General features: G+C 39.2%; 1 protein-coding gene across 1 annotated transcript in view; it reads left to right on the top strand.

Annotated features, from left to right (window-relative positions):
* The first annotated feature begins 206 nt into the window (after positions 1-206).
* The window catches only part of TPRG1 (tumor protein p63 regulated 1), a 148311-nt gene continuing 135971 nt past the window's right edge, over positions 207-12546 (top strand). The window contains 2 exon segments of the mRNA XM_022569690.2: positions 207-433; positions 9345-9436. Coding sequence (XP_022425398.2) covers positions 212-433; positions 9345-9436 — 314 coding nt within the window. The 5' untranslated portion in view covers positions 207-211.

The raw sequence follows: 12546 nt of genomic DNA, 5'->3' as shown, positions 1-12546 counted from the left end.
TTCTTTCCCCTGGTAAACGTCCACAGAGGATTGTAGAGTCTGTGTTATTGAACTGCATCCATCAGTGCCCCTGCTTAGTTAATGTGTGGTGGGTTTGTCAGTTTCAGGAGCATCGTTTGCTCATCATACACTGTTTTGCCATAGCTAGGACACAGGCGACTTTTTTTTTTTTCTGAGAAGATTGTTTCTTCCTTTGTTTTAGGCTGAAGAAATGTCAGCCGTTGGGAGTTTTGAAGGATTGCAGCCTGTGTCTCCGAAGCAAGAGGGAGATGACAAAACCTCTGAGACTGATCAGCTGTCCACGGAGGAGGGTGACCCAGGTACTGTCTCAGGGCCAAGGCAGACTTCAAGGCCTCCAAGTGTGACCGAATCAGCACTCTACCCCAGTCCCTATCACCAGCCTTATAGCTCACGGAAGTACTTCGTTACACGGGTAAAATAATAAAATCATGAATTTAAATACTACATAAGACTTCTCCTTAGAAATATCCTAATATCCTTCCATATACCACATGTTTTACCAACTGTTTTCATGTTCGTTATCTTGTGTAATAGTCACAATAGCTGTGAAGTAGTCATCCTTATCTCCATTTTATAGGTGGAAGATCTGAATTTCGGAGAAGTTAAGGGTCTATTTTTGACCACCAGATAGTATCAAGGAGAAGCAGGTCCTCCAGCCTCCATGAGTCTTTGGCTCCTGAGTCCTGTATTCATGCTAGACCTGACCTCAATAAATTAATGCTCTATGGAGAGAGAACCAGACTGGCTAGAATATAAGGCTGGAAGCCCAGAGGGAGTATTTGTTGTAAGTCTGGAAAAGACATGGGTGATGGAGTGGAAAGGGTTGCTGAGCATGGGCTAAACCTCAAGGGTCTACATGGGCATGCTGGTGTAACACTACGGGGACAAACACTTTATTCCAATCCTGTAGCTGCAGTTTGGAGCTGAGCTTCTTCCCTGTGCATCAAAGCAGTGAGCTTGTAGGCTACCATCAACTGGGGGCAACATTACACATTGTGCACTGTGGCAGCAGAGAGATTCTTCAAGTGTACATGGAACATCTCTTTGTTGAAAAAAAACTTTTTTCAACTCGACTGCTAAATAAGTGGTGGCCAAGAGTTTGAGATTATTTATAATGCTTTAACTAACAAACCCTGATTTGTTAGCCTTTAAAATATATCTTTGGTTAAGATAAAGTTGTAGCTAAAGAGACTCAATGTGTGTGTGTGTGTGTGTGTGTGTGTGTTTGAAGATATATACCTATATTACCTATATTCAGTGACTCATATGTGCAGAGTGCTTTGGCATGTTCTATACTATGTGTGTGTTTGTGTGTTTTTGCATAGGGAACGCAAATGGTTTATTTTCCAAAGTATAAGAACTTTATTGAATATGCAAAGTTAAGCTTAAGATACAGCTGGGGAAGAAATCAAAGCATCCCTTAAAGTGTCCTTTGCTTTGATAGTCATGATGAGAGAAGAACAGGATTTGATGAGAGAAGAACAGTGATGAATGATATAGAGTAAGGGCTTTATCATTGGAAGCTGGTTCGATTAAGAGAGCTGCCTGAGGAGTCTATGCAAAGCCGTTGTCTTTGCATCTGATGATGGGTCTGAAGTTGCTATAGATCAACCCATTGGCTGTTGTGAAGTAGGAGTAGGAAATAGGGAAAAACCTGAACCTGGATGGACAAACTGGAATTCCTTTTGACCGAGCGGCTCCCACCATGGAAAAATGGAACCTGTGTTTTGTCTCCCACCAAGTTTGAACTTGAAGATGTGAGTCACTTTCAGGAGAAGCCAGTGCTCTTCTCCACCGAGCGAGTTGCACACTTACCCAGTTCAGGGAAAGAGGATCTGAGGGAGGAGGTCTGACTGTAGCAAAAGGAGCTGTAGGTCCAGGGGCTTCCCCACCCCCTCCCATGCCATCAAGTAAACAGGAGGTTGGCAGCTGTGAACATGAGCTGCACTTGGGCCTGATTGTCCTGCCCTCATCTTCAATAAGGAATCATGACTGATGTTTCACTTCTGCCTTTCAAATCTGACACAAACGTCTCTTGTGGCCAACACTAGTTTAGAAGCAGACAGGAAAGGAAGTTCTAGAAAATGTAGTTCTAGCTTAGCTAAACTGACACAGTCTAAAGCTACAACAGAGCTTTTGTTTGTTTATTTATTTATGTACATGATGCTTTTATTTGTGTGGCTCTATGTAGCTTATAAAATACAGTCCCCTGGAGAAGCACTGTGAGGTAGGCAGGAAAGGGCTTATCACTCTTGTTTTAGTGGTAAACATATTGAAGTTTCAGAGGAGTGAAGTGACCTAAGTCACGTAATATTAGTGTAAGAGCTGTAGCTAGACTCTGTACCTTCTGTCTCTAAGTCCGGTGCTCTTTCTGCCATAATGTACAATTGAACGTATGGCCCCCTAGTAAAGATTTTCAGTGATTGACTACGATTCACGTAAAGAACATCTTCTCCAATAGCTGTATAGAAAGTAACTTTAAGTTCTCAAGAGCTTGGGAAAGGAAAACCTTCTTCTAATCTTATCAGTGAGTCTGAAGTAGACCTGAGGACTCTTTAGGAGGTATCTGTAAAGGCTACATTCCCAAGCAGTCAGCATTAACTTTCCTTCAGACCAAGAGACAAAATATGAAGAGGTTTTTTCTTTTTTAACATGTGAGTATAATGAACGTGCTTTAATGCACATGAGGGTAATGAAAATACAATTGTTGGTTCGACTGGAACAATGATAAATATTATTTTGAATAAATAATGATCCAGTTTTACTACCTTGTAAACCACAAATCTGCTGATGTGGTGGTAGCTGAGGAAATGGGAGGAGACATTGTATGTATGTATATGTGTGTGTGTGTGTATATATATATATATATATATATACATATATATAAATTTTCTGATCTTCAAAGTATGGATAAAATGTCAGTTTTATATGGGAGTTTAAATAAGCTAATTTTTAAAGAGTTCTTAGTATAGTGTAAGACACATCTATTAACATTTCATAAACAGCATCTCTTGCTATTCTAAATGCTTTCTTTCTCTTTTTTGCTGACTTGGCATTCACATTCCTGTTATTGGTAATAGGAATGATATGAAGATGCCCATGACCTCACCATGACCCCTAAGGTGAGATACAAATGTAGACCTATAGGGTCTGTAGCAGGAAAGAGGTTCAAATGAAGGAAGCTAACTGATTTTCTCAAGGGATAATTAGATCAGGCCAGGGCTCTGAATGACTCAGATCTATGAAACATACAACATAATGTTTTGCTTCTTAGAGCTGAAATGAGATCTAAGGGTGATATGGTCCAATGCTTCTCAGTCTTTATCGTGCAAACGGATCACCTGGAGAGCTTGTTAAAATACTGGTTTGATTCAGTGGGTCTGGGATGAGGCCTTAGATTCTGCATTTATATAAACTCTCTGGCAATGCTCATGCTTTCTGTCCATAGAACACACCTTGAACACCAAGTTGCTAGTCAATTCTCTAATTTTTAGAGACAGCTAAGGTCCAGAGAGGGGCAGTGGCTCACCCAAGGTCCTAACAGTTAGTGAGCACTGACTTGCCCAAGAGGTTAGTAAGTAGCAAAGCTAGGGTTAGAACAAATGTTCCCCAATTCCCATTCATAGTTCTGTGATCCCATGCAGTGATTTAAAATAAATCAATTTATTACAGTGTAAGAATTTTAAGGATATATCTTGCAAATTCAGAAAAGCAGTAAGTGACTGAGTGGAGAAATTCCTTGGCCATGCATTTTATTTTATTACAGGGTTCTAAAATAATTTCACGGGAGGTGGTTTATTGAAAAAAATTGGAAAATGTGGGCAAGCAAGATAACACACCATAATTCCACAGTTCAAAGTTAACCAAAATATATGAATGTGCTTTTATACATTTTGGTGAATAACCTTACTTTTTCTTACATGTACATTTTATTGTGCAAAAGAATAGAATTACATGCCAAATATTTATTATGTCAATAACTGTAGTTTCATAACATCATTTTTAACACTCTATAATATCCCGCTATGGAGATGTAGTACAATCTATGTAAGTTTTGCTGGATATTTAAGTTGGTTCTTGTTCATATCTGGAAAGGAAAGTTATTCCTTGGCTTGCTGAGGCAGGATGGCACTCAGTTACTCAGCTGCCAGGAGTGGACACCCAATGCTATAATAAGAAGGAGGATCAGTATATGAGTTTCAAGCTGGATATGCAAAGATGTGACTGATTTGAAAGTATAGATCAATTTAAGACAAACAAGGCATTTTTAGCATCATAATATCGTGCATTAGATCACATCTCTGAATACCTGGTCATAAAACAAGCCAGTCTGGTCCCTTCAACCTCTTGTGTTCTTTTATGGGTCACTCTGGGTTGTTGCTTTCTTCCCTCAGGCTTCCAGCCAATTATTTATTTACTGCAAATTTGTCCTTCTGATACAGCTTAGCAACATTCTTTCTCAGAGCCAGGAGGGGCCTCATAAAATATCCAACCCCACCCCTGAGACACATAAAGAAGATGTGACTTGTCCAAAGGCAACCAGCAACTTAGGGGTCATAGCAGGCCAGGAACCCAAGACTCCTGGAACTTTCTACCACCCATCCACTGCCTCTGGCCTTGGACAATGAATGAGGAATCACAGTAATGAAGGTCTGAACCACTTGCTATCAGTCTGCTTGGATAACCTTTTCCTCATATTTTTGTTCATCTGCTATTATTGCTTAGACATATCTAAAAATGGCCTACTGTCTTCTCTCAACAAAAGTACCCCTCAAGGCTAAAAACTTGAGGTATATTATCATAATCACTCCAGTCGTGGAGAGTGATATTCAAAAGCAACTTCTTATGAAAGGAACAATACTTGATCCGCATGGGGAAAGATATATTTAAACTCCCTGTAGGACTCTGTATTTGCAGATACCTTATCAGAAAGTTGAAAGCGATTAGAGATGGGGAATTATCTCTAAATTTATACTTGAGAATGTAAATTACATACAAACTAATGGGACTAAAACTCTTTGAACTTTTAATATTTAATTAATGGTTCCACATGGCCTTCTTATAGCCTGTGTTCTATTGTAAGCAACAAGATTTTAATAAGCAGGTTTGGGACTTCCCATTGTGTGGCAAGATGTTGCTGCCTTTATGACACTAATTTGACTTTCATGCTCTCTCCTTTTCCCTCTTCTCTTACTACACGCTTCCCCATGTCTTGCTCTTGTACTGGGAACAACTAAATGTATTAGTTGTATTGTTATTGTCTGTGTGAGCGTCTTTGTGATTTAGAAATTATATATCTCACTGGGCAAAATGTTTCTTGAATCCCCTCCTTACACTGAAATCCTTTGAAGATGGTAATAAAGTTGATGTTTCTATCTAAGGGCAGACACTTAACAATCATGAAATAAGAAGCATTTCCTTCATTTTCAGGGAGAGACAAATTTGTCTGGGCTTTACAAATCACATCCAATTCACAGCTGGTTTTCTTACCTTATGAATATACCACAAAGTAAACTCTTGGTATGACGACACCCTCAAGGGAGAGCTGATTGTGTCTAAGTCCCTAGGAGCATTCCTTTCTATCTTGTCCCATCCTCTCACTGTCTAGCTAAGGGGTCTAGTACATGGGAAAATATTAGTAGCAGACATGAATACTGTTTGTGTGGCTCCTGGCCCTGGGCTATTCTAGCTCGAGGAAACACAAGGAGACAAATACATATGTCTTTGAACTTTCCTCAGTACGTTTGTTTTGATTGAAAATATTTAGTGCTAGACTATTAGAGAAAATATTGACCATTAAGCTCTGTAGTGACTTGTAAGTAAGGATCCCCCTAATGATTTTTTCTTAAAATTTAGAATTAGAAATGTATTTGTACTCTCTTGCCAGGCTTTCTCTCGTCGAGTGATGTGTACATATCATTCCATTATACTTTCGTATTAGTTTTAGAGTGCAAGGAGTCTCAGAGCTAATTGTTCAGTAACCATTTGATCCCCCAATCCTGGTACAATGATTTCCCTTCTATTCAATGTTAACAAGAAGAATGATAATGAAGTCTTTTATTCTTCAGTGTTACCAAATGTTTTCACCATTTCCTAACAGCTGTTACAGTTAACGATATCTTATCCATCTAACAAATGCTGACAACGATGCATGGAATGACAAGGTGACTTAACATGGGTCTCACAGCCAGCAGAAAGGCTGAGATTTAAAACCTTGTCCCGGACACAAGTCAAAGTGTTCACACACTTTATTTCATTTTTGACACTAAAAGGCTGAAGTTAATTTATCATAGTAACCAATAATAACAAATGGAGGAGAGTAAAATACTCTATCAGGATACGATGCATAGCTGTTCCATAGAGGCATAGCTGTTCCATAGAGGCATAACTGATATTTCTACTGAATGTAAGAATTCAGGCAGTGAGGACACGGACAGAACTCCAGAGACTTCCGAACTGTTCTATAAGGAATACACTTCATTTTTAATGTTTTACTCTTGAAAATGTGTATAGCCAAACAACACCCATCCACTGGCTCCATCCACCAAGTTCCTTCCCTACCCTTAGGGAACCGCTGTTAACATTTTCTAGGTATCCTTCTAGAGTGACTTTAGGCCTGTACAAACACAAATACTTATTCTTACCCATTCTCCTCCTTTTCACAAAAAAAGTTGCCATATTTACCCTTTCTTCTGAACATTTTTTTCCTTTCACTTAATAACATATTTTGAAATCAAAGATTAGTACATATTTCTTCATTTTTTACATATTTATCATATTTCATTGCATGGATATGTCCCATAATATATCGAACAGCTCTACTATTGATAGATATTTGCATGGTTTCCAAGTTCTTGCTATCCACAAACTAGGCTGCAAAGGACACTTTATACATACGTCATTTTGTACATATTCAAGAGTATCTATAGTATAACTTCACAGAAATGGAATGTGTGGATCGAAGATTAGATCATTTTGATAGCTTTTGCCAATTGCCTTCCATAGGGAAGACAAGTAAGGTTTTGAAAAATTCTACATTCTTTTATTCATCTTTACATGTTTTTGGCAAAGTGTCTGGCATAAAAGCATCCAACAAAATGCTTATTTTAGGATTATTTCATTATTCTCCAATTCCACTTATAATGTTTTTCTTCTGAAAAGTATTAGTTTCACTACCAAGTTATATTAGCTTGAGGCAGAAATTATGTGAATACACGAAAAGAGGCAGGAAAAATAGCCATGATGAGTCATCAAAGAAAGCATCATTTTTTAGAGAACTTTGACCAGTGGGCCTAGTAGAGTCAGGCTGTATCACAGGGAGCCAAGGATGATGGATGATGGGAGAATTGTCACAGAATCAGGAAATTTCCCTGCAGGGTAGTCCAGTCCTACCAGCTGGATTACTGGAAACCAGTGATGTTGACACAATCTCCTGTGTCAGTGGGAGCTCAAGGCATATTTGACTAGTGTCCCAGAACTTACTGATTTTGTGACACACAGGTTTCAGCAAGCACGGGGTACCATACTAGCTTTCTGACAATTGAAAATTAGAATCTCTCAGTGTAAAAGGCTATGGTCATATTTTCTTAAAGATTTCCAGGAGGTTTTGATCATCAGCTTGGCTCAGAAAGCTTTGGTTCAGTCTACTCAGTTGTCTTATAGATAAAGAAATGGAAGCCGAGGAAAGTTAAATAATTATCTGTAGGTCACAGAATTTATTCATGACATATCTGGAATATGAACACAGGTCACTCAATTCTCTGTAGTTGTCCTATCCATTTCCTGGATGACTTGTGCTGTGTGGAATGAGTGGAAGGGAGGAGGACAGATAAGTACTTAAAGTTCTGTACCATTTACTACCACTTCATCTGAAGCAGCTCCATTCTTTTCCTGTATTTTACATGTGGACTCATATAAGATTTTTCTTAACCGATGGACTCTGTGGCTAACGTCTTTCAAAGCCTTTTATCATAGTTTGAGAAAACAAGCAAACCAAAATCCTACAATCACCTCACCTCTGGGAGAAGATATTTGAATGGGTCCTAGCCAGGCTAGTGTCCCCATTTCCTTTTGGGAGAGAAAGGTCTCAAGCTAGGAGGATTAGGAATGTTAATGTTTATGGAAGATTAGGTGTCTAGCATAAAGCCCTATTATATAGAGACTGTATGAGAACTTGTAACATACTAGTCCCAGGGTTGGGCATGAGACCGGCACTGTGTTGTAGGCCTAGAAGTGGAATGTCTGGGTTTCCTGTCTTGTCTCTGTCACTTCTTGGCTGAGTGAACTTGACAAATTATATACTTCCCTACACAGACCCCTGTTTTCACACTTATAAAATGGGATGGCTTATAATAGATAAGCCCTTGGCTGTAGTGGTTCTCAACTTTGGCTATACATCGGAGTTATCTGGGATGCTTTAAAAAATCCTGATGTACTGTTAGGTGAATCCCGTCCACTGAGTATCTGATATAATTGGCCTGGTGCACAGCCCTGGCATTAGGATTTTCAAAAGCTCTGCCGGTGATTCTGATGGGTCACCAAGGCTGAGAGTAACTGCCTAGAGAACAATGGTTCTTATAGTAGAGTCCCACACCAATAGCATCACCCAGGAACTTGTTAGAAATGTAAATTCTCAGGCCCACCCCAGAACTACTGAATCAGAAACTCTGGGGACAGTGCCCAGAAATCTGTTTTAAGACACATTTCAGGTGATCCTGATGTGTGCTGAAGTTTAAGAATCACTGAGCTAGAGGGTCTATGAATTTATTATTGAGACAGGGTTAATCCATTTTTAAGCTAGAGGCAGGCTCATAGTAGGAATTCCTTTTTGGATAAAGGTAAAAAAAGAGAGGTAAGGAGACAAAAAATTCATTTCCCAGAGCCAGATAAAACTATAGTCAGAATACTGGAAGAAGCTTTCCTCCTTTGTGTTTTATGACCATGTACTCTTTGAAGAGAGAAAGGTTAGATTTTAAAAATGTATGTATTGCTAAATGCATTGAACTTCCTGATACACATTTGTTTATTAGAAAAACTGGTGCTCTGAAAATGGCTATCTTCATTTCTATGAGAAAATGTGAGTAAGATTATAGAAATCTCACAGGACTTGGATCACTTTTGTCCCACCCAAGGAGAGCAACTTAGTAAATACCAGAGTTTAAGACTAAGCTCTCCAGCAGGCAGTGCCTACAACAAACAGGCAACTCCAAGAATTATCTTTCCTGGTTAACTTTTTGGAGGAATTGCTGGGATATAGTAATTAATCATAAGCTTGAAGAGGACTCAGTCTTCTCTAAACTAGGTACTCCCTTTCTCCTACTCAGCCAGGGGCCATTGAGACTGCCACAGAAGACTTGAAAGGCCACATTGCCGAGACTTCTGGAGAGAAAATTCAAGGCTTCTGGCTCTCGACAGAGTGAGTAGTTATGACTAAGTGAAGGGCAGTGGAAATCTAGCCTTTTCCTTGACAACACCATAATAGAATAGGAGATGGCCCAGTGGAAGAATTTCTCCTACTTACAGTGAGATAATTAATTGACATATCGAGCTGGAGAGTAAAGTTTCATGGTGCCCCATGGCTGATGGTATGACCAGGTTTGACTTCAACCACTGTTTTCCAGGCTAGTTGCTTCACTCAGCCATCACTGTGACTACCTTAGGTCAGGCCCTCATCAGGGCTCTCAGGGACCATTGTATTAGCCTCCTAACTGATCTTTCTGGTTCCAATCTCTGTTTCTTGTAAGCACTCTCCCTCCAACCACATCAGGCTACTAACCGTCCCACTCTGGGTACAGTGGAAAGGAAGGTTGGGAAAGAGGATGAATGAGGTCAACACATACATTGTGAATTTTATCATTAGGTAAGTTGGGTACAATAACATGAGCAACAAAACTAGGGAAATCATGCAGGATAAAGACAGGCCACCTTGGAGTGGGGGAGGGATAGATTGGGAGTTTGGGATTGACATGTACACACTGCTATATTTAAAATTGATAACCAACAAGGACCTACTGTATAGCACAGGAAGCTCTGCTCAATATTCTGTAATAACCTAAATGGGAAAAGAATTTGAAAAAGAATAGATACATGTACATGTATAACTGAATCCCTTTGCTCTACACCTGAAATTAACACAACATTGTTAATCAACTATACTCCAATATAAAATAAAAATTTAAAAAAAACAAAACAAGCAAATAAAAAGCCCTCAAAAGAAAGGCCACCTGTCCAGAGTTAAGATAAAAACCAAATCTAACGCTTAAGTGCTTGTCATTTTAATGACTGCTCCATTCACCCTCAAGGCTTATCTTAGCTACGGGGGTTTTCATTGCCAAAGACACAATGAAGATGGTTAACTTTCTGTCCTACCCTGACATTCTAGTGTCTGTGTGACCTTTTTTTCACCCACCAGGTGAATATTAGGAATGCCATAGTCCTTATAGTAATAAGTAAAATATGCACATAATAAGGGTAAGAGGCATCTCTTTTCTTCTGCAGAATCCATGATATTAAATGGAGAATGCAATTAGAACTCCATTTGAAATACTTAATTGGTTCAGTAAGTTTTCTTGGTAATACAATCACCAAAGGTTCCAGCCGAAAAGCTCAGTCATTTCTACACCTGAGTGAAGAATCATTTTATCTTTCCCTTCTGGGAGGGACATCTTCTTTGAATAAATTTTAGGAGGACAACACTGGGATGTTTAACCTTCCAGTCGAGCAGAACAAATCCCTCAATCAAAGGAATGCAGAAACCAAATAACCTGTGAATCCATCTTTCTGACCACCATAGCATATTTTTGTTTCAAATGGGTTCCAAAAATTGAATTAAAATGAATTTTTGAAAACCAAGCTGACAAGTTCTGAGCATTTGTGTCTTCATCTATGAACTACAGATAATGATATATACCTGACAAGTTGTTATGAAGACTAAACAAGGTAACATTGTAAAATTCTTAGCAAAGTCCCTAGCACATAGTGGATTTTCAATGGACATCAGTGTCCTTCCTCTGTTCTCAAGTACTAAATATTGGTAAAAGGCAATACTTTTTGACGTTGTTATTGGTAGCCTCTACCTTTATTTCTATCTTGTCCATCTCTACCTCTATCATCTCTGGGTTACCTTTAATGAAAAGTCTTTTAATTTATTCACTTTCACCAACTTACATTTTATTCTCTACTCTCCACCTCCCATCTGCAGAGTAAAATATGATTTGTGCAAATGAAAAGGCTGCCTTGGGCTTCCCTGGTGGCGCAGTGGTTGGGGGTCTGCCTGCCGATGCGGGGGGCACGGGTTCGTGCCCCGGTCCGGGAAGATCCCACATGCCGTGGAGCGGCTGGGCCCGTGAGCCATGGCCACTGAGCCTGCGCGTCCGGAGCCTGTGCTCCGCAACGCGAGAGGCTGCGGCGGTGGGGGGCCTGTGTACCGCAAAAAAAAAAGAAAGAAAAGGCTGCCTTGATTAAGCAAGATGTCTACATAAATCCTGAAGGTCACATCAGAAGTAAACACTTACCTATTTTGTTTCTACAATGTATCTCACTTTTTTTCTACAATATATCTCATTTCATTTCTACAATGTATCTCATTTATAAGAAAGAATGCACAAACATGGTCTTTCAAATCCAGTGGTGGCTACTTTTGAATTCTCAAATAATAGAATCAGTAATTTCTTTAAGGGTGCATATTTTGTTTGGTTTTATTTGTACAGAAGTTTGACTTGTTTTTTTGTTTGTTTGAATGTTTCTGCTCAGTGATTGCAGTGGCCTGTAGATACCAGTTTTTGAAAGATAAATCTGATTGTGTGATCTGCGTTGAGGTTTAGCACTATAATTGTGTGCTTGATTTAACATCAGCTACGATGATTGCTAACACCAGCAGTTTTCAGGTAAATATGAACAGCTTTGCCCCAAAGACGCAAGCCTTGTACTTACCTCTGAACCTAATAGGATGTTCAGAAAGTTGGTAAGAAATCTCTGGCAACTAGTTTTCTATTTCTCTTTTGTCTTGTGGTACCCATTTATATTAAGGACAATAATGAGGCATGTATCCTATGCATGTAGAATTTTAAGCAATCATATTTGCTTATTTGCTATCAGACTTTCTTCCTTTGCACATTGGAACCCATTTCTCCTTTTTAAATGGTAGTGATTTTGTGTTCTTTTTTGGTCATTCTTCTCTCTCAAAATTCTTTTACTTCTCCCACAACCCTCCATCAAAATCTACTTTCAAGAAAAGATCTGATTCCAGTCGTTTTTACCAGTGTAAGACATTGCCAGTTTCTTTTCTTTTCCTGTTACTCTTTGTAGCTGGTTCAGACTGCCTTCATGTAATGGAAGGAGGAGGTACCAGTTGTAAAGAAAATGTTCTGGACTAAATGAATGGGCTCCCATTCACTGTGACTGTGACTGTGACTGTTCAAGCAGAAGATAGGAAGCTGTTTGTCAAAGGAGGGGCATGCATAGGTTTTGAATGACCTTTCAGACTTAAGTCCTCTGTTTATTTGTAGTGCAGCAAAAAACAGCAAC

The sequence above is a fragment of the Delphinapterus leucas genome, chromosome 4 (genome assembly GCF_059928025.1).
Source record: "Delphinapterus leucas isolate spDelLeu-1000000601 "Yukka" chromosome 4, BTC_Dleu_Yukka2, whole genome shotgun sequence".
Classification (NCBI taxonomy): domain Eukaryota; kingdom Metazoa; phylum Chordata; class Mammalia; order Artiodactyla; family Monodontidae; genus Delphinapterus; species Delphinapterus leucas.
This window is presented reverse-complemented; position numbering and strand designations above follow the sequence as displayed.